Raw genomic sequence first — 22,406 nt, 5'->3', positions numbered from 1 at the left:
AAAAAGATGGAGCTGTTTTTAAGGGACAACAGCCTCTGATTTTAGCCGTTTTTGTAGCCGAAAATGTTTTTTTGAGGTCTTTTTTGGACAGGTTTTTCCATTGACACAATGAAAATAACCGCTACAAAAACGGCAAAAGAAGTGACATGCTCATTTTCCCGGGGTGTCTTTTTATGTGGCGTTTTTTTAAAACAGCGGCGTTAAAAAATAATTTAGCTGAACTAAACGCCGTTTTTCCTGTTGAATTCAATGGGCAGATGTTTGTAGGCATTTAGCTAGCGTATTTCGAGGCATTTACGCCCTTAAATACGCCTGAAAACTCTGCGTGTGAACATACCCTAAAGGTTGAATCCACACGCTGCAGACTTCTTCTTTTACAGATTTCAAAGCAAATCCACTACAAAATTCACATTTGTTACACGCAGATTTTGATACAAACTTTATCCAATACGAAGGGTGAAAATCCACAACAAATCCGAGACAGAATTGACATGCTGCACAATTAAAAATCTGCAGCATGCTCTTAATTCCGCTTGGTTCTTTTCCGCTAAATGTAGATCCACATGTATTGTATTTCAGCGGATTTGCGGTGCAGCGCTGGTATGCGAGGTGTTAGAAAACGACATCCCCACAACAGCCAGCATCGCGTCCCCCTCCTTACCATCTCAGCTGTGTCTGTGCGCGCTCCTTCCCTGGATACCATCAGAGGCGCACAGACACAGCTGAGATGGTATGTCGGCTGTGATATGTATACAGCGTATAGGTCATATAGGTTCATGTAATAAAACGTAATTCTCTATCGTCAGACTGTGTTCACATTGTTGCCAGTCAGCTTTTACGATGTTTCATCACACACCGCTTGTTTTGCCCAGGGGGTTATCATTGTGGTAAATCAAAATGGCCACCGTCATGTTTATACTGTCAGAAATCCCACCCTAGAATGTTGAGGGCACACGGTAGGATGGGTTTCTCACAGTATAAACAGGATGGCGGCCATTTTAATTTACCACAATGATTACCCCCTAGAAAAAACAAGCGTCTTTTGCTAAATAAAGGTATTTAGGATTTTTTTTTTTTATAACGACATTTGTTGATGGGGCTCTCTAGGAAAATAAACAGAGAGTTTACCCCTTCGCTACCCTAGACCTTTAAGTCTGTTATCATTAACCACTTCACTGCCCAAGACCACTAGGGATTTTACCTATTGCTGCAAAAGAAATGAAGATCTGGTCGTTTTCCACTCTTTTTTTAGAGAGAATTTTTTTTACAGTCATTATTTATTTAAAATATGAGAACATTTAGGTTGCGGATATGTTGATGGTAAAGGGACCCACATGCTGTTTTTTCATATGGGCCCATAGACATGTCCACCCCTTGTGAGGGCCCACCCTGTATCTATGTGGAACCTGGGCACATCCACTTTTAATTGCTTCGTAATCCATACTGGGGTTATATGGGGTTGTCTTGTAGATGTTTAGGACCATAGCATTCTTTGGTACTCCGGTGGGCCACCCTGACGCTACAGAAGTGACATTTTTTATACCAATTTTGGAACAAACACCCAATTGATCCAAACGAACAGTCTACTGAGTCACGGAGAGCAGTTAAATATAATCTGTAGACACAAGCAAAATCAACTTAAATTAATAGTAAAGACATACAGGGGAAAAAAAAAAAAGGCAATCACCTGTAGTGCAACGGTGGAGTTCTTTGTAGGGTATTTTCCCACCAGTCCTTGTTCCTTGCGCTTCTTGAATTTCCTAAAGTAGTCCTGTATCAGGAAGGTGGCATAGAACTTCCCCACGGTTACCTCATCATCTAAATGAACAGACAAATCTTTCCCAAGTCAGCAACATTCACCATCACCCTGAACTCTAGCATCTGAAAAGAGATGTGATGGATGCAGCAGATTCTAAGCTGCACAACTAAAGGCAGGGCAGACTAAACTAACACAGAAGACCAGCAAGCAAGCGAGATGAGTCTGGATGGTGGAAGAGTCAGAGAAGACGTGTTACGGAGGTCCACCTAGACATAGTGTATCAGACAACATGCCGGACATGAGGGGAAGTAGAATCTTTTTAAAGTGTAGGGAACAGAAAAGGTATGAAATAAAGTGAATCACAATGTGGCGTATAGAAGAATATTTGTAATTAAAGGGGTTGTCCACAAATGGACAATAAACTATTTTAGGATTGGTTCATTACGTCTGATACTGAGGGTCCCATGATCCTACTTGATATTCCAATGGATACAATATGATCTGCCTTCTACTGAGGACTTGTCAGGTGATCTATGTTCAAGTCATATTCCTTAATGAATAGGTGGCCATACACTATAGATAGCCTTTGGCCGACAGCTATTTCTTCCATCTCCCCCATACACATGCAGGCTTGGATTGGCATGTATTTTCAATGCTAAGAGGGGAATAGGCTGTTTGTCAGACTCCTCTGGCAGCCGCTTGTCCTGTGGCATCAAAGGATCGGGAATGTTGAATTCCAACATGCCCTATCTTTCTTGCCATCGGTGGCGAGTCGGGCTACCATCCTATACATTACATAATCGTCTGGTCCCGTCCAAATTGGCAGGTTTTGGCCAACTTTCATCTAATGTGTATGCACACCTTAACAGCGAATGTGTATACTGCTCATCCACAGTGTAAGTATGCCAATTTGCTGGATTGTCTAGGAAATGAAACAAAGTCTATGGATATGCATCTCCTTAAAATTAATATTCATTAAGAAAAGGGCTGTCCCGAGAATAAATGTTATCCCCTAACCAAAGGATAGGTGATACCATGCTGATCGTTAGGCGTCCAACTACTGGGACCCCAACCGATCACGAGAACTAGGGTCCCACTCCTCCGAATGAATGGAGCGGCAAGTCAAGCATGCGTACTGCAACTCTATTCACGGTCTATGGGACTGCCGGATATAGCCGAGTACAGCGCTTGGCTATCTCCGGCAACGCCATAGAGAATGAATCGAGCAGCAGGGCGCATGCTCGACCTGTTGCCCTATTCATTTGGAGGATCGTTCTTGTGATCGGTGGGGGTTCCAGCGGTCGGACCCCCACCGATCAGCATGTTATCATGTATCCTGTTGTTAGAGAATAACATTTAATCTTGGGACAATCCCCTTAAGTCACTAATCTAAGAAAGCGAGCATTTGTATTGAGACAAATCATTTTAGTATACTTTATGTGCCTTTACAGAGTTTGTCTGACTAAGACTACTCATTTCTATATACCCAACTCGGACCCCCCTATATAGGCAAGAGTGGTGACTTCTAAAAAGTGTCTCTAGCTCTGATGGTCCAGGCCATGTTTTAAATTGGCAGCTATTCATCTGAATGGCTGGTATGAAATACTACGATATAATCATTTATATCACCAGTAGAAATAAAAATTTGAAATGATATTTTGTAGGATTTTATTTGTGCAGTCAGCACATATTTATCATCTATACCATAGATTTTCTTTATTAGCATTAATGTTAATGTCATTTTTGGCTACTGGATACAATATCTAAGTGAATGAATAATCTAGGACTACATACTTACCGCCTGCATCTTTTTTTTTTTGCATAGAGTTAGCCCTACAAGTCACGATGAGGGAAGCGTATGATATCAGGTTGGTATATATGACTCTATAGAACCCATACATGCAGGCACATCTACCAGAGATACTGTATTCTGAAGCATGCATCTGTGTATATATTAACAAATGGAGGGGAATACAGCTGGCAAGAGGCAACACTAGTTCCATGCCACCACCCTAAAACAGAATTGCTTCAGAATATTCTTAGAGGATAGTTGAAAGGAAAAGAAAGGCTGCAGAAAAAGCTCAAGCACAGTAGTTACAACAATAACAAAGCAGTTCCGTTATGCCATGCAAGCAGAAGGTCAACGACCGAAAAGACTACAGTAAGACAGAAACAACTGTTTTAAATGTGCAGTATCGAAGGGTTTTGGCTGCGTCTTATCTAGTCTCAGATCCTCTTGGTGTATGGGCCTTCTGTTGGTTATAATGGTCGCCACAGTCGAGGTGGAAAGTGGCTGCCCTAGTCTAGTGCCAATGCTAATGCTGCTCCTTGGATCATGCTGAAGAGCAGAGTGACTGGCATGCTCCTCATTAAAGAGACTGAGAATGTCACCTTCATAGCGCTCAGCCTCCATCATCACTGGGACTGGGGTCCTCAAGTTGCTTCCACACCTGAACATTCCTTAAAGATGCGTCAAGACTACAAAAGTAGAATAAGCTAAAAATGACTAGTTCATAAGCATGCGGCTATCTATATGGATGGTGAGAGAAATGGATTCTGCACCTTTAAAACACCAGACAGTTAAAAAGATACGTAAGTCCCAGGAAAAGGAAGGTAGGCTGGTGACAGGGGAAACCTCGGTCAATGTTCACGACCAACGATGAGGTCATCAGGAATTTCGGATGACCATAACATCAGTGGTTGCAGTGCCAGTCCTGAAAATCTGGACATCTCTGTTCAGTGGAACGTCACAATGGGCGCGTTGGTGCTTTCCATAAAGAGATGGTATAGTATATAAATAGCCCATTGTTACGTTAGTATGCTGCACTAGAGGAAAAACCTCAGGCCAAAGCCCTGCATAATTTATTATTTTCTGATATTTTTCTCACTTAGGACCTGTCTGTGCCCTCAAAATAAACTTTGGTCTCCTACATCACATGACTATTATTTTTAACTGTTAAACAGGAAACGGGTGACACATTGATAGCGATGAAAGGGTGGTATAGTGTATGTAGTATGTAATATATGTGAAGTCTTATTCTATTTATCTCTATGTTACTATAAGAGTCATTAACTACTTAAATCTTGACAACCCCTTTGTATATTCCCTTTAAGTGTATATAGAATTCATGGAGGGGGTCCCTGCTCGGGAGCCCGCATAAAGAGCCAGAGCCGTGGCTTACACTCTGGCGGACACGCTCTGTCCATGTAATACATTTCCTATGCAGTGAGTGCAAAATAACTGGTCTTAGGAGTCCGGTCTGCAGCGATCCGCTCACTGATGCGGTGGTTCTTACATTAAAGGGGCTGTCTGGGATGAGACGACCACTTTAACGGTATGTATACGCAGGAAATTTCAGCTAAATTGTGATGCAGATTTTTGTCTGGAATCGCCGCTGCGGAAAGCAGAGCTGAGAAAAAAAAAAATCAATGCTCACCTCACTGGCATTGTCATAGACAACCCTGATCCACAACTCTGTTCTCACTGCAGCCCGGCCTCCTGTGATGACGCTGCGGCCCACCTGACCCCTACAGCCTGTGATTGGCTACAACAGTAAAATGGGATGAGACGTCATCCCAGGAGGCATGGAGAGTAACTGGGGGAACAAGGAATCGCCCCTATGGCAATGCCACGGAGGTATCAACTTTTTTTAAATTCATTTTAAACAGGAAAAAAGTTTTGTTTTTTTCAGATTTGCTATTTTTGTGGCAGTCGCAGCTTTTCTACTAAAAAAAATGCAAAGTTTGCTATATGTTGCGCATATTTTCCTCCCCAAAGAACTCAATGGGAAAAATAAAGCGCAAAAAAGTGCATGTCAATTTATGAGGCGTAACAAATATCAAGCGTGTGGATGATATTTGCTCATATCTCATTGGCTTTGCCGCTATTGTAATACACGGCGGATTTACCGCAATACAATCAGTCGCTGGAACTACAACCATCTATCTGTGATTGACAGGTGACGACTCACTATGGAGATTATATCTGAATTGACAATGTCCCCTGTCACTCAGCCCAGCTGTGGTTCACTGTAAAGAAGACACACAAAAGCACAAAACATTGAATTATCATCACACCACTATTAGTAATAACATCTGTAGTAAGAAAGAAAAAAAAACAATTCACATGTAGAAATGCCTAAAACAATGACAGCATAAACTACATTTAAACTGATAATTTTTGCTCTATCCCTCGATTTGATTTTCGGTGGATAATATCACATCATTAGGACAATTTGTGTGGACTTCCCGTTTATCATTGTACGATGAAAGCCGCAATTAGAATCCGATAGATCCCTCTGGTTTACATCATCATACAGAAAGCAGATGCTAACAAGGAAGACAATTCCTCTAAAGAGACAATAAATGAAACTTCATCTATAACTCCAGGAATCTGTTTCACATGGAGTAAAATGACACAACTAATGGTCTGTAATGTCTGTTATGTAATAATTAATTATTCCTAATTCATGGTAAAGACAATAAATGATGGTTAATATGGTTATCAGGATTTATAATGCTTCATGATGATGTAGAAGTCCTGTCCTGTACACCACATATGCAAACATAAGCATTTATAGAAATATTCACTGTAATGTGTTGTATACTAAGATATCATGTCCTCTGCACTAGGGATTGGTTCTAGATTGGCTCCTGGCAATGTGGAAAATAATATGGTGGCGAATAAACAGAGAAATATCACAATGTCTACAATTCCTTATTACTCTGTCATGACCCCCGCATAGTAGGGGCACTCTATTCCATAAGGTTTATCTATCTAAGCTAATCTATATATTATATCTATCTATCTATCTCATATCTATCTATCTATCTATCTATCTATCTATCTATCTATCTATCTATCTATCTATCTATCTATCTATCTATCTATCTATCTATCTAATATCTATCTATCTATCTATCTAATATCTATCTATCTATCTATCTAATATCTATCTATCTATCTATCTATCTCATATCTATCTATCTCATATCTATCTGTGATCTATCTATCTATCTATCTATCTATCTATCTATCTATCTCATATCTATCTATCTATCTCATATCTATCTATCTATCTCATATCTATCTATCTCATATCTATCTATCTCATATCTATCTATCTATCTATCTATCTATCTATCTATCTATCTATCTATCTATCTATCTATCTATCTATCTATCTATCTCATATCTATCTATCTCATATCTATCTATCTATCTATCTATCTATCTATCTATCTATCTATCTATCTATCTATCTCATATCTATCTATCTCATATCTATCTATCTATCTCATATCTATCTATCTCATATCTATCTGTGATCAATCTATCTATCTATCTATCTATCTATCTATCTATCTATCTATCTATCTATCTATCTATCTATCTATCTATCTATCTATCTATCTATCTCATATCTATCTATCTATCTCATATCTATCTATCTATCTCATATCTATCTATCTCATATCTATCTATCTCATATCTATCTATCTCATATCTATCTATCTATCTATCTATCTATCTATCTATCTCATATCTATCTATCTCATATCTATCTATCTATCTATCTATCTCATATCTATCTATCTCATATCTATCTCATATCTATCTATCTCATATCTATCTATCTATCTATCTATCTATCTATCTATCTATCTATCTATCTATCTATCTATCTATCTATCTATCTATCTATCTATCTATCTATCTATCTATCTAATAATCTATCTATCTATCTATCTATCTATCTATCTAATAATCTATCTATCTATCTATCTATCTATCTATCTATCTATCTATCTATCTATCTATCTATCTCTCTACAGCAGCCTTTTTTATAGCAGGTCTAATGCTGTATATGTATATAAAAGCAAGTCCTGTGATTGACACTAGGAATTAAAGAAAGGACACAGAATGGGGATTGGGGCCCAAAAGCACAGAGAACATTATGCTGTTGGGCTCCCCTTGGATAATGAGCAGACTTTCTTTTTCACATCACATGAAGACAGAGTGGCACCATCTGTGAAACAAAACCAGCATGATAATCTGATAAAAGTCCTGCCATCAAAGCAAAGTGGAGCCGATGGGCAGGATTTTTAAATTTTATGAAAACTCTGTAAATATGGGTGTAATGACAGGGTAATAGGGAACTTATATAAGTGACATTGGTATTTCTCTGTGTAATACTCGCTTTTGAACACTTTTTTTGGTAATCTTCATATATTGTTGACTGGCTTTGCTGTTTTTATCTTGTCCTCTTCCTAAGTTATAGCTTGCGTATAACAATTCCCATTAACTGTTGCATTCTCAATTCTGCAGACTACTATCCAGGGGGTTCTTGCTTGTTCATTGTTGGTACAGATCTTGCTCCATTGATTGGATTGAGAGATTTGTAATATTCACATAAGGCACTTTACAGTAATCTAATGTGGGAAAATGAACATCCAATAAAGGATCTCAGCTAAGCGGTCAACAAGCTTGTTGACTGTTTCCAATAGCAACCAGCAGAATTGTGAATACAGAACTGGACAATAATACAGTCTGTACGTCAGGGCCAGAGCAAGATAAGTAAAATAATAGCTACTCAACTTTTTATGTGGATATTATCTATAAATAAGGCTTCGTTTACGGGTTCCGTCTGAGCTTTCGTCAGGGGAACCCATGAACGGAATCCAAACTGAAACAAACGGAAACCATAGGTTTCTATTTGCATCACCATTGATTTCAATGGTGACGGATGCGGTGCAAGTGGTTTCTGTTTGTCACTGTTGTGTAAGGGTTCCGTCGTTTTGACAGAATGAATAGCGCAGTCGTCTACGGTATTGATTCCGTCAAAACAACGGAACCCTGAGGCTGGGTTCACACGACCTATTTTCAGGCGTAAACGAGGCGTATTATGCCTCGATTTACGCCTGAAAATACGGCTGCAATACGTCGGCAAACATCTGCCCATTCATTTGAATGGGTTTGCCGATGTACTGTGCCGACGACCTGTAATTTACGCGTCGTCGTTTGACAGCAAAGACGATGCGTAAAATTACAGCCTCGTCAAAAGAAGTGCAGGACACTTCTTGGGACGATTTTGGAGCCGTTTTGAAAACAGCTCCAAAAACGGCCGAAAAAACGGCGCGAAAATGGCGCGAAAACGGCGCGAAAAACATGAGTTGCTCAAAAAACGTTTGAAAATCAGGTGCTGTTTTCCCTTGAAAACAGCTCCGTATTTTCAGACGTTTTTGGCTCAGCGTGTGAACATACCCTCACACAACGGCGACAAACGGAAACCATTTGCACCGGATCCATCACCTATGGTTTCCGTTTGGATTCCGTTCATGGGTTCTCCTGACGGAAAGCTCAGACGGAACCCATGAACGGAGTCCCAACGCAGATGTGAACGAGGCCTAAACTGAATAACTGAACCACTAATCCATCCTTGTGTCAGTATAAACTTTTGGAAAACCACACAATGTTTTTAATCACCTAGTTTGTAATTAACAACAGGAAATAAAATAATTCATTTTTGATAATGAGAAGATATAACATTCTGTATACGGCTGTATTACTAACTCCAAAAATATATCATATTCAGTGTGGTTCCAGTACCAGGTCACAAGGGGGGTGTGGACTGTGCAATGCAGCAATATAGTGTTTCTAGTGTGGGGATTAAGAGTTTTACACTGACCGCCTGCAGGAGGCACTACTTGGTCCAGAAGCTTCATACTCGTTTTCTTCCATATTTTCTTGATGACGGCTCGGAGCTCCTCATTGGCTTGTTCTAGATTACCTGCAGGATGGTACAAGACACTTATGGAAGGTTCCAGCTGGATCACTGGGGAGGAATGTTTAATGGTATCTATATGTAAAACAGAATCTGTATAAAGTTAAAAGAAAAAACAGACTATGCTCCAGATATAACATAGTATATGTCTCTACTGACAAAAGCAGAACCAATCCAAATATTGTATTGAACTTCCTCCTGTCCTGATAAAGTAACAAATATTCTATAAGTTGTGAGCGGCAAGAAAAGACACTATGACAGAATAATCTGCACAGACTGCATATATACGGTACAAAGCCAACAATGAACCCGATGGAGATACACGGCCAATTTTCATTTTTCATAGTCGCATTCCAAAAGCCATAACTTTTTTATTTTCCCGTCGACATAGCCGTATGAGGGTTTGTTTTATGCTGGACTTTTTTTTTTATTGGCACCATTTAATGTACAATATAATGGACTGAGAAGCTGAAAAAAAATATTTGTGGGGTGGAATAGGAAAAAAAACTGTGATTTCTCCATTGTTTTTTTGGGTTCTATTATTAGTCTTCAAGGTGCAGTAAAAATGACACGTTAACTCAATTCTGCAAGTCAAAATGATTATGGCGATACCAGATGTATATAGTTTTTATATGATGTACCAGTTCTGCAAAGAAAAAACTATTAGTTAAAAAAAATAATGAGTTTTGTGTCGCCATATTCTGAGAGCCATAACTTTTTTTACTTTTCTGATGATTGAGCGGCGTGAGGGCTTGTTTTTTGTGGGGTGAGCTGTTGTTTTTATTGGTACCATTTTGGGGTACATACGACTTTTTGATCACTCTTAATTCCATTTTGTGGGAGGAAGTGAGGTGACCAAAAAACAGCATTGCTTGCATTGTGAATTTTTAAAATGTAGCTAAATGTTTGACAAACTTCTGACATATCAGTCACATGTCAGAAGTTTGGATTGGTGGGGGTCCGAGCGCTGAGACCCCCACCAATCGCTAGAACGAAGCAGCTGAAGTGTTCGTGTGAGCGCTCTGCTGCTTCGTGTCTGTTCAGCTTTTTCCGGAAATAAATGTATCGGTGTACGGACTCAATACAAAGTCTATGAGCTCGTCCTCCGATACATCAGCTTTCCGGAAAAAGCCGAACAGACACGAAGCAGCTGAGAGCTCACACGGGCACTTCAGCTGCTTCGTTCTAGCGATCGGTGGGGGTCTCTGGGCTCCGACCCCCACCAATCCAAACTTCTGACATGTCACTATGACATGTCAGAAGTTTGTCAAACGTCTACCTACACTTTAAATCTACGGCATTTATCAGGCAGGGTAAATATCGGGATATTTTCAGACTTTTACGGTCGTGGCAAAACCGATTATGTTTACATAATTTTAGGTGATATTTTACTTACCGGTATATTGTTTTTTTCTACTTTTTTTTTTAGTCTTCCTACAGGCCTGCTAAGACAATCGATCGTCATTTTACGATTTCGTCACAAGAGGCATGATTGGGGGACAGAGGGAGCCCCACCTTTGTCTTTCCTCTCAGATGTCGCGATCGTTATTGACCGCGACATCTAAGGGCTAGATGGCAAGAATCAGGCAAGGGATAGCTGCGTTCCCAGGTATTGCAGGCGGACGTCAGCTTTTTGAAACAGTCGGCACCCGCCGCGTATGGTGCTTACTCCGCTCCAGAGCCCACATAATATTGTGACGGTGCACATCAGAAGTAATCGTCAATCGGATGTTGCCATGGGGTTAAAGCCAGCCAAACACATTAGCTGTTGGCCAAAGGGTTGTTCGGCCAACATCAACCTCCTCATAAATGTTTATTCATTAGGTAAGAAGTAGACAAGCTTTCAGACACTTCTAGGATCCTTGTTTCCCCCAACGTCTGAGATGCCCCTCTACACCTTAGATTGTTGGTGGATCCACGAAAATTAGTGTAATCTTCCGACACTTACCTAGTTTGTAAAGGCAGATTAAGATGTTTTTGAGTGCTGTGCAATATTTGTGATTTTGATTGATAAAAAGAATGATAGACAAATAGTTTACAATAGAATATGTATAGACATACCCTCAGTTTTGATTTTCAGGGCAGTTCTAACCAAAGCAAACAGCGTGGCATTAAACATCACTGTCCCGTCACTATTCAGTGGCATATTCATGGCAACCAGTCTCTGCAAAAGTACATAAAATGCATAACTATATATACAGTACCTCCAAAATATTCACTCTGAAAAAGACATCAACATTTTACATGTAATACCAGATGACAGACGGGACTAATTCACTTACAATAAAGACCCAGAAAGAAGTTAGGCAGTCAACGCTGAGTGCGCCCTCCGATCAAAGATCCATTTTCTGACAATCCCTGGCTATAAGGGTATGATCCCACAGTGAAAATTTTGCATGCATTTTTCAAGCCCAACCCAGAATTGGATCCAGAAGAGCAGACCTATAAGGCCTTCCTTTATATATTTCTTCTGTTTAGGTTCAGTTCCTGGTTTTGGCTTCAAAAATGCATTAAAAAACCGGCAGCAAATCTGCACTGTGGGAAGAAGACCTAACCCTGGTCTTAATCAATCAGTATCTCAGTCAGCAGGGTTATAGGCTTGGATTTTTTCACCATTGACAAATTCAGTGAGTAGAAGGAAGCAGCGCATAGCCCCCCTGACCTGAGGTTTTGGGTCTGTGCAGTGGACACACTTTTACACGGGCCATTTTTCGGGCAAATGAGTAGTCATACGAACGATCATTCCCGATCATGGGGCAACGATCAATTGATAAACGAGCAAACGCTCTTTCATCGGCTGATCGTGTCGTTTATGTTGCAATAAATATTATTGTTGTCGGCAGCGCATCTCCCTGTTTACGAGATGTGCTGCTGACATAATAGAAACGTATGAGGACGTGGCAACAATCGCTCATCCCCTAACATAGACTCTTGTGAAAGGAGCAAATTAGCGCCGATCAACGAGACAGCTCGTTGGGCCGTGTTAAAGGACTCCTAGCAGCCATTAGTTTCTCTCTTCAAGGACGATTTTCAGATGTCTTTGTTTCTAGTGACAGATGGGTTGGCCAATATTGCTTGACTGCGGCAGTATGACAAACAGGAGATAAAACCCAATATCCTGGGAACATTACTATTTTATTACGGTTTATCAGCTATATTATCTTACCTTACAAGCGACTCTGTGTGGACACAATTTTCCAAAGCCCAGAGGAGGCTGAATGCGGCGGAGCAGAGTAACCACGTCCAGGTGCTTAATTCTTCCTCTACATTATAAAACAATTATTTTTTATCTGTGCGGCGTTAATGTTAAGCCTCGTCATACAATCAGCTTCTACCCGTCAGCGATGCTAATCTGTCTCATATACAAACCACGTCTCTTCACGTGATCAGAATTACTCAGCCTTTCAGTGATGTGGAGGTAACACGTTCCTGTCCCAGTTGTGGTGAGGGCAATAAAACAGATACTGCTGAGTGTCATCTTACAATTGCTAAACTCGGTACAATATGCAATGCAATGGTCCCTTTACGGACAAATCGGTTAATTTGACCAAATTGACGATATCTACAGCAGGCACATTTATCTTCACCTTGAGTGGCAGGGCTTCTGGTTCATATGTTAAAAAATAATACTGGATTGATACACGTAGCATATTCAGCAAATAAATGCTATTCTCTATGTTAAGAAAAGTTTTCCATTATTCTTTCTGTATCAACTTCTAACAATTTTTAGCATCTCTGCTTGCTGTCATTTAGTAGGAAACTGTTAAGGATCTGCCAGGCACAACTTCTGTAGCCACGCCCATAGGTAATCAGTCTGCACCTGCTTCTATGTCTGTGAGACTGACTCAATCTTCCACCACTCAGGATGGAAGGCTTAGGAGTGGGAGAGCCTATCACAGCCTGGCCAGACGGAGCTAGCTCCCGCCCTCTGTCTATTTATACCTGCCTTTCCTGTTCCTCCTTGCTTGTGATTCTTCTCTGTTGGTTTCCTGGCCCTGCTGCAGCTTCTTGAACTACTTGTCCCTGCTTCGTATTGACCCTGGCTTACTGACTACTCTCCTGCTCTGCGTTTGGTACCTCGTACACTCCTGGTTTGACTCGGATTGTTCACTACTCTCCTGCTCTGCGTTTGGCACCTCGTACTCTCCTGGTTTGACTCGGCTCGTTTGCTACTCTTGTTGCTCACGGTGTTGCCGTGGGCAACTGCCACGTTTCCCTTGTTCTGTGTTTCCTTGTCTGGTTGTCTGTCGTGCACTTACTGAGTGTAGGGACCGTCGCCCAGTTGTACCCCGTCGCCTAGGGCGGGTCGTTGCAAGTAGGCAGGGACTGAGTGGCGGGTAAATTAGGGCTCACTTGTCTGTTTCCCTATCCCTGTCATTACAGAAACTTTATTGTTCACCTTCAGTGTATAAAAGTCCGTCCTGATCATGTGATGGAAACAAAGGTGCCGGACTGAATACAGTTAGGGTACAACCACACAAGATAAAAAATTCCACCGGAAATTCGCAGAGTTTCCGCAGCAGAATTTGCTTGTTATACAATTGGATTTTGCTGCATTTTTTACTTCAAATTCCATCCCTCATTTATTAAAAGAAATTAAATCCTTAGTGAAAATATGCAGTATAAATTGACATGCTGTGGATTGAAAAAATCCGCACTGTAGGTAAATTTTCATGCGGTTGTCACATGGGATTAAACGTCATCCCAGGATGCTGGCCTGAACGGAGAACAGAAGAACGCGATGCTTTTAAAATATAATTACACCGTTCTCTGTTGTCATAGTGACGCGTCCCTCTGTTCTGAGAACAGCCTGGACTCCTGGGATGACGCTGCAGTCCATGTGATCGCTGCAGCCTATGATTGGCTGCAGAAGTCACATGGGATGAAACGCCATTTCAGGGGTTAAGGGGTAAGTATGAACCTTTTTATTAGTTTCAAACCAAAAAGCTTTTTTTTTTCTGATTGCGATTCTTGCGGCAAAATCGCAGCTTTTCCGCTGCAAAAATCCCAACGTTTGCCTATTTGTTGCGGGTTCTACCTCCCCATTGAATTCAATGGGTAAAACCCGCAACAGAAGAGCAGCGATTCCACAGCATAAATTGACATGCTGTAAATTTTAAAAATACACCGCAGGTCAATTTAGGAACGGTTTCTAGGCAGATTTTTTCCACTATGTGTGGATGAGATTTGTTGAAATCTCATCCACTTTGTTGCTACTGTAATACGTGGAAAATCCACAGTATATCCACCACGTATGAACAGACCTTTGCAGTACAAACAATTTAGATTACTGCAAGCAGAGATCTTGAAAACTGTGAGATATTGGTACAGAAAGTATATTGGAAAATTGGATAACTTTTCATTATACAAAGAATAACAATCATTTACGAAAACCGGAATACTCCTCTAAAAGCCATATGGACATCCTAGAGAGCACCTCATATAGGAGCCAGAATAGAGAGCCACTCTGTGAAGAGTTGAATCTGAATGGCGCAGCCAGACACGGCTACCCCAGGTGATCGCCAAGACTTAGAGATCACACAACTTTATTACACACAACAATTAGATACAGAAAGAAACTGACTTGGCCTCTGGATCATATTCAGACCAGATTCTTTTAAATTCATCCAGGTGATGAGGACCCAATATGGACCAATCACGAGTCAGGTAGTCAAAATTGTCCATGATGACAGCTACAAACAGGTTGATGATCTAAAGGTATTGAAACAAGTCACATGATACATAGTAAAGATCAGGTATTAGAGAAAGGAGACCTGTCAGTAGGTCCTTTGCTTTATTTCATTTGCTATTTATGGAAGTAATGAAGCCCTGTATACAATGCCACAAAAAAACAAAACTAAACACAACCAGGTAAATCATGGTTCCAGGATAGAGCAATATGTATCAAGAGATATGTATTTCAGAAACAGCGCCACTCTTGTCTATGGATAGTGTGTGGTATTACAGCTATTCCCCATTCAGGTGAAAAGGGCTGAGTTGCAATACCAGACATCCCCTACGGACAAGAGTGGCGCTGTTTCCGGTAGCAGGCACCCATGTTTTTCTGGTCTCATACGACCCCCTTAAAAGGTAGTCTGGTAATTTGAAAAGAAAGGAGACCTCAACACCGCAGCTTAATAATTGCAATGAAATCTCAATAATACAAAAATCGAATACACTTCTGTTCGCCATCACTTACCAGGAATGCACATAGCATATAAAATGTGATGAAATAGATAATGGCAAAATTGCTCCCGCAGGTGCACTCCTCCCCAGGGTTGCAATCTGATCCTGGGTCGCAGGGCTTTCCTGGTAAGCACGCCAGCATGATGTCCTGCCAGGCCTCACCAGTAGCGCACCTTGAGGACGTCACAAGACACAAGGGGAGTCATTCATACAGAGAAGATCTATCGAGGTTCACTCACGGCAATATACATAGTAATATAATAACTACAGGTACCTGAATAATAGTAGGACCGCTTGTGGAAATGTCTGAAAGTTGTTGTTCCTATTGATTTGGGTGCTATCCCTCGTGGCGATTTTACCAAAAACCTGCAATAAAAAAACTTGGTGTTTTATAAGCCTTTATATAATAAGGTGTGATATTGTATTTTTCAGGACTTATGTCTTATGCTTCTATCATAATTGTAGTACCAAAACATTTATTGGACATTTCTGAAAAAAATAAAATGACCTAAGTCCCTAAAAAAAACTGTTTATTGCCTTGGTTCAGCACTTCTATGAATTGAATGTGAACGGTGCTTGAGGAAATCCATTAAAGAACAGATGTCGGATATAACTAAGGACATTTTACATATTCTTAAATCCTAAAGGAACATTGAAATATTTGATTGGATTTATGTGGAATATTTATAAGTAATAAATCGCCATTCCGCCAAGTCATGCGTCAATGAGTCTATTTAAATATCTCTCTATGGCAAAGATCAGTGCATCACCAGGGAGGGAAGCTACAGGATACGCAAAATCTAAATGAATGTTTCAACAGAATAACACATGTAATAATTACCACCCACGAGCAAACACGTAACGTATATTACCGAGCATTGATCTCAATTAAGTTGAAAGCCATAATTGGGGCCTCCGGCTTAATGCAGAAGGAATGAGACACCCAGACACATGGAGCGAGTCATTCTGGGTAATCAAGCAGCAATTACACAAGGGTGCGAAGTCATGGAACTGCTTAATAAGCTTAGAATACATTGTAACTACTGGTAGATTCCTGTTACATTGACACGAGTGGCAGCGTTTGCCAGTCTCCTCTTATTGCTGGCTATCATTATGATTTTATGATATTATTACATGTTATACAGATATGAGAACATTACCTGCATGCCAATCACAGCGTAGATGAAAAACAGCATGGCAATAAGGAGGGCAACATATGGTAAAGCCTATAAGAAAAAGAAAGACTGTCAAAAGATTATACCACCATTTATTTGTATGTGTGCTCTATGATATGAAAAAAAATGGTCATTGTGGGAAATCCATCGTAACCCGACAGGCTAGGAAGTGTGATCTGAACTGTAACGCTGGCCATACACTCGAGACAGCCATTCTGCCTGACTCCCCCAAGCGTGCGCGTGTTTTCAAAAGGGAGAAAGCCACGGCCGAACTCCGTCTACTCGCAAACAAAAAGATTGGGCATGTTGAAATTCAACAGCCCGATCCTTCTCTTACCCCGACATCTACCATCTGGGGAGAGTTGGAACACCATCACCCACATTATAAGTTCGGCCGATCCCGCCGAAATCGGCAGTTTCAACATATATCTAATGTGTGTGGTCACCTAAAGGCCCCTTTCACACTGCCATAATATGGCTGCGTTTTGGCGTCCATATTATAGCCCACAATACCAGACTTCAGGAGGGTCTACTAAATTGAACTTAGATTCTCTTAGGTTTAGATCCTAGTTCAGTGGAACTGCAGAAGGTCTGGGTATTGCGGCCATAATATGAGCGTTAAAATGCGCCCATATTACAGCCATGTAAAATCGAGATAGGAATAGATTAGGTATTTTCAGACAGAACAATCTTTTTTGACTCTCAAAAGTGAGAATTTGCCCTCACCTATACAGTACACTTAGTGGCCAGCTTATTTTGGGCTTAGCTGTTCACCATCACTGGCATTATTATGTTCAGTCCTTGTTTTTTTGTCTTATAGTTCACTCTACAGCAGTTTTTACGTATGATTGCACCAGTGCTGTACGTTTTCACGTATCATCCTACATTCAAAGTTTGTGAGGTCACATCATGTATGGAATATGTCTTGGATCAGACTTGCAGGTTCACGTTCACCTTCCAGTGATCTGCGTAATAACCATTTTGTATAAAGTGTCCTCATGGTCATACTAAACTGTGCACTACATGTATTCATATATAACGTGTCTACTGGCCCACTTGGTCTATCCTTGTATCATCCAAAACAGATAAATACGCATGACGTACCTGAAAGGACTTTATAAATGTCCACAGCAACGTTCGGATCCCTTCACCCCTGCTTAGAAGTTTGACAAGTCGCATGACTCTGAATAGTCGGAAGAATGTGATTGAGATGCGGGCGCTGTCTTCTGAGCTCTGCAAGGCATTGGGTAAATCAAGCCACTGGCATAGTGGGCAGTTATACAGCACACAAGACAGAACAGGAGGGGGTTACACACATTAATAATGTTGAGCAATAATAAGACCATGTTGTAAATCGAGAGTAGACACCCCTTAAAATGGCACTAACAGAACTACAAATCCAGCTGATATTCTGCCAACCAGATGGGAGTTATAGTTCCACAGCAGATGGAGTGGCAAAGTATGTCTATTATTTTATTGATCCGTTCAATTCATTAAAGCACAGTCAAGTTTTATTTCGTCGGCACCAACTAGGCTACACTAAAGCTGCATGCTAAGACAAACTTGGATTCCAGCTGCAGAACAGGAGCACACACATGCAGTTCTCAGCCTAAATTCTCAATCCGCTGGATGAAATGAATGCCATAAAACCCATTCCAGAACCTTTGAGAAAACAGTAAAACAAGGCAAGCCAGCAGGAAATGATACAAAGTGAAGGCAAATAAGTCAAACCATTCCGGGACCATTCATCTTACCGCTGGGTCCCCAGTAGGGCCTTGTTCAGTTGGCATTGGCTTTAAAAAATCGAGAACAATGAATATTAAAAAAAAAATGTTCCAGGAACACGTTAATGAACACTGGATGTGTAGGCAGCAAGGTCTCATGAGCAGAAGTTCCTACTGGGCTTGGGCCAACATGTGATAAAACTCATAGATGGAAGCCATCTGAACAATGGAAACCAATTATAGTGAAATATCTGTAATACAACGATAGTCTAATACATTCCAGTGATGATGGGCTCCACAAGAGCTGATATGGTCAAATATTGGACCATTCTCCCTACGGAAATTTTTGTCTGGAAAATTGTTCAAATATGAGACCCTTACTGGCCCCTGTCTACTATAAAGAATCTCTGAAACGAGTCACCCTCACAGAAAATGATCAATTCTTGTGTAAATCTGAGGGGGAACAAAGGGTCCTAGCTACACTACAACTCATGAACCACATCTGTGTTTGGTTTGGGCTTTCGGCCTGCGCATAATTGCCCGTTCATCTACAATGAGCAGCACAAAAAGGATATGCCCGCCAATGACAATGGCCAGGGGAGCATTATACTGCCACCCAGGCTTGTAGCCATGCTACCTAGGAATAAACAAGGCTCTGGTACTGCTACATCCTGACATATTGCAGTTTATCAAAGCAATTTTCGAAATACAAAAACCCCCCAGAAATAATCTCCGCAATGTAAGTTATCTTATGTAACATACTCTTTTAGTAAGAGGCACCAGGTTCATGTCTAGGTTTCACAGATAACTAATGTTAATAGATAATACAAATGGGATATAATAGAACTTTTTGTAATTCCTTAATCACATATTACACGACAAACTTCCACAAGAGGATTTTACTAACTCTAGAGATCTCACTTTCCACCAATCCCAATGGAAACGCTGAAAACACTGCAAACCCTTGCTGTAATTCCCCCCCAAAAAACAGATACTTTACAGTACATGCCATATCTCTTCAGCTCATGCCACATGCAATAGTTTCATATACCAAGTATAACATATTCTAACTTGTTTTTCAAATTTTAAAAAATGTCAACATTTGGGTGCAAGTTCACATTCAAAGGGAGTTTAGAGAAAGTAATAAGATGCATGAAAAACAAAAACAAAGATTAAAAAAAACATGGCAAGGAAATCTGCCGTTTATAAAAGTTAAAAACAGAATTTGGTAAGCAATTGTTACACGGCATCCTCGCGGCTTCCTATTCTTACCGTAGGTGGCCCAGTTGGGTCAATTTCTGGTGGCTTTGAAAAAATTAAAAGTATTGTTAAGTTAAAAGCAGCGATGTTCTGTTTTGGAAAGTTATGGTGATGGAAACTAACATATCCTGTTACCTACCTATGGAGAACACAACTGTATAAAATAACCAAGGTTTTTCCTATCATGGAGGGTGAATGATAAACTACACATATATAGGGGACAAAACATTGGATCAGACTTGACAAAAACTGGGGAAATGCCTGATTTTAGAGAACTCTGGGTAGGTCCTTGGGTAGATGTCATAGAGGGCAAAAGCATATACACCAACAGCCTGTGTGGTTGCCAAAAAAGCCCATGGATAAGAAAGGTGCCCTATATCCAGTTGGTCCCAAATCCTAAACCGGTGTATGGTTCCCCCTTTCAACAGATACCTCAACGTAGCAAAATAAGGAGGTGAGAAATGACTCGAGAGCCCTTCTTGCTTACAAGGAACTGGAATAGGAAGGCGAGAAAGTATCGGCTTCTACTGCCAAAGGATGGTAATAAGGAATAACACCAGAATAGGGACCCCATGTTGATTTTTGCTATGTGACCCCTCTTCCCTATGATACTGTAGTATGGCCTATACAAAGTTATTGATGCTGATCCATACTTCACACGCTGAGCTCAAGATTACCAAACTACAACTTCGGCTTTTATTTTAGTGTGCTGTGATATTACAACTTGTCCTCCATACAAAGGCAGAACTTGAAGCTCGTGGGCCCCAATGCAAAATCTGCTAAATTATTCCCTATTTACCATGTGTCATTTATAATATTGTGTCTTGTTATGTGGCAGTGGGGCCTTTGGACTCGTAACAAAATATTATGGAAGACAACAGCATTATAGGGGTTAGTCTGGATTTTAAAATTCATGGCCTATGCGACTCTCTGCACCCCCGCTGATCAGCTGTTTGAAGGGGCCGCGGTGCTTGTACGAGTGATGCAGCCTCTTTATTTTTGACATGGATTTCAGTTTCGCTCATACTTGCACCCACTGTTACATTCATAGCGGCTGTGCAAGGTACAAGCGCCACGGCACCTTCAAACGTCAGACCCCCACCGATCTAATATTGATGGCCTATACTAAAGATAGGCCATTCATTTTTAAGTCCTGGAAAACCCCTTTAAGAGGTGACATATTTCTGTACTTAGAGACTAGTCGGTCTCATACCTAAAATCTTTTTTGTCAAGTTTTTGAATATATATATATACATATATGTATATACAAATTATAGATATATATATATTGTATCCGGTGTCTGTGTGTGGTTTTTAAAAAATAGCTTCCATATTTTTGCAACAATACTTATCTTTGGCCACATATGTAAAATCAATACTGAGATGCATCTATGAAAATGATCCATTTCTTTACATTAACACAAATCAAATAAAAGTCATTTGCATAATGCGGTTATTTACATTACTGAAACACAAAGCGAATTAAAAGGAAAGATCATAGAAGGTCGTTGTGTGTGGCGCCAGGACAAGAGGTCATGAACCCAGCAGGAAAGGTCCCTTTATAGGTCTTATTCTATGGCACTTATTTCCACCCTAATATTTTTTTTCTTGCATAGTTAGGAAACACGTCAAAGAATAAGGGCAGTATTGTAGGATTACTGATGCAAATCTTCACTGAAACCCAATGTAAAATAGAGATGAAATGGGCAAAATTATAATATCTCCAAAATTATTAGTACATCCCCCGTGTGAACATAGTTATCGCAATCGGCTGAAAATACTACAAATGCTAAAAGGTCTCATTTTCTTTTCATACATATTTCACTCGCGTCTATGTGGATAAAATAATATTATCTGGATATTTTTATTTCTAAGACACCGGAGTATTCCGATTTTTTTCCATATACCACAGGACCAGTGATACTTATGTTCCAGGGCTGTAATATACAGTTAGCATGCTAATACTAAAGGGTGTAACAAGTGCAGACAGTGTTACGTGACAGCCTCTCGTGTTCAGTGGTCACTGTGCGCTACATGCTATGTGACAAGGTCGTGTTCAAAGCCAAACGTGAAAAATACCCTAAACCTATACAAAGTACAGGTAGCCATGTTGGATTAGAAAAAAAGCCGCCACCGGGACAGACTCACTTACTAAGCAAAATCAAAGCTGAACTATGGGTATATTTGAGACAGCTAAATAGCCACAGAAGTGGCAGAAGTTAAGCCTGCCCATCTATAAGTGGCCCTCGCTGTTATCAAGGTGCCACGTTTTAAAATAGTTGTATGAAAGTACAAAAACGTGGCCGGTTTCTTAAAAGAGCAGCTCCGCTCTTGCCCATGGGCTGTTTCTGGTATTGCAGCTCAGCCCCATTTACTTGAATGGGGATAAGATGCAATACCAGACACAGTACATGAGCAAGAGTGGCGTGATCCCTGGAAGAAAAGCAGACTTTTTTTTCTAATCCGGGATAATCCCTTTAAGGTAAGTGTGTCATGTGAAATCCCTGAATGGTTGAGA

The 22,406-nt window shown here is 40.5% G+C and overlaps 1 protein-coding gene across 10 annotated transcripts in view; it reads right to left on the bottom strand.

Moving 5' to 3' along the window:
* CACNA1D (calcium voltage-gated channel subunit alpha1 D) overlaps nucleotides 1-22,406 on the bottom strand; it is a 267,753-nt gene that overhangs the window by 26,932 nt on the left and 218,415 nt on the right. For 7 of the 10 annotated variants that reach the window (XM_075833888.1, XM_075833895.1, XM_075833897.1 and 4 more), the window contains 9 exons: nucleotides 18,009-18,137; nucleotides 16,890-16,955; nucleotides 16,004-16,095; nucleotides 15,743-15,902; nucleotides 15,128-15,255; nucleotides 12,710-12,806; nucleotides 11,605-11,707; nucleotides 9,448-9,549; nucleotides 1,688-1,818 (listed from right to left, as the gene is read on the bottom strand). In XM_075833888.1, coding sequence (XP_075690003.1) covers nucleotides 1,688-1,818; nucleotides 9,448-9,549; nucleotides 11,605-11,707; nucleotides 12,710-12,806; nucleotides 15,128-15,255; nucleotides 15,743-15,902; nucleotides 16,004-16,095; nucleotides 16,890-16,955; nucleotides 18,009-18,137 — 1,008 coding nt within the window. Of the gene's footprint in view, nucleotides 1-1,687; nucleotides 1,819-9,447; nucleotides 9,550-11,604; nucleotides 11,708-12,709; nucleotides 12,807-15,127; nucleotides 15,256-15,742; nucleotides 15,903-16,003; nucleotides 16,096-16,889; nucleotides 16,956-18,008; nucleotides 18,138-18,658; nucleotides 18,698-19,900; nucleotides 19,934-22,406 lie in introns of all 10 variants that reach the window. The other 3 variants (XM_075833887.1, XM_075833890.1, XM_075833889.1) reach the window with 1 other exon arrangement.

Source organism: Rhinoderma darwinii, chromosome 7 (genome assembly GCF_050947455.1).
Source record: "Rhinoderma darwinii isolate aRhiDar2 chromosome 7, aRhiDar2.hap1, whole genome shotgun sequence".
Lineage (NCBI taxonomy): Eukaryota > Metazoa > Chordata > Amphibia > Anura > Rhinodermatidae > Rhinoderma > Rhinoderma darwinii.
The sequence above is the reverse complement of the archived record's forward strand: the minus strand, read 5'-3'. Positions and strand labels throughout refer to the sequence as shown.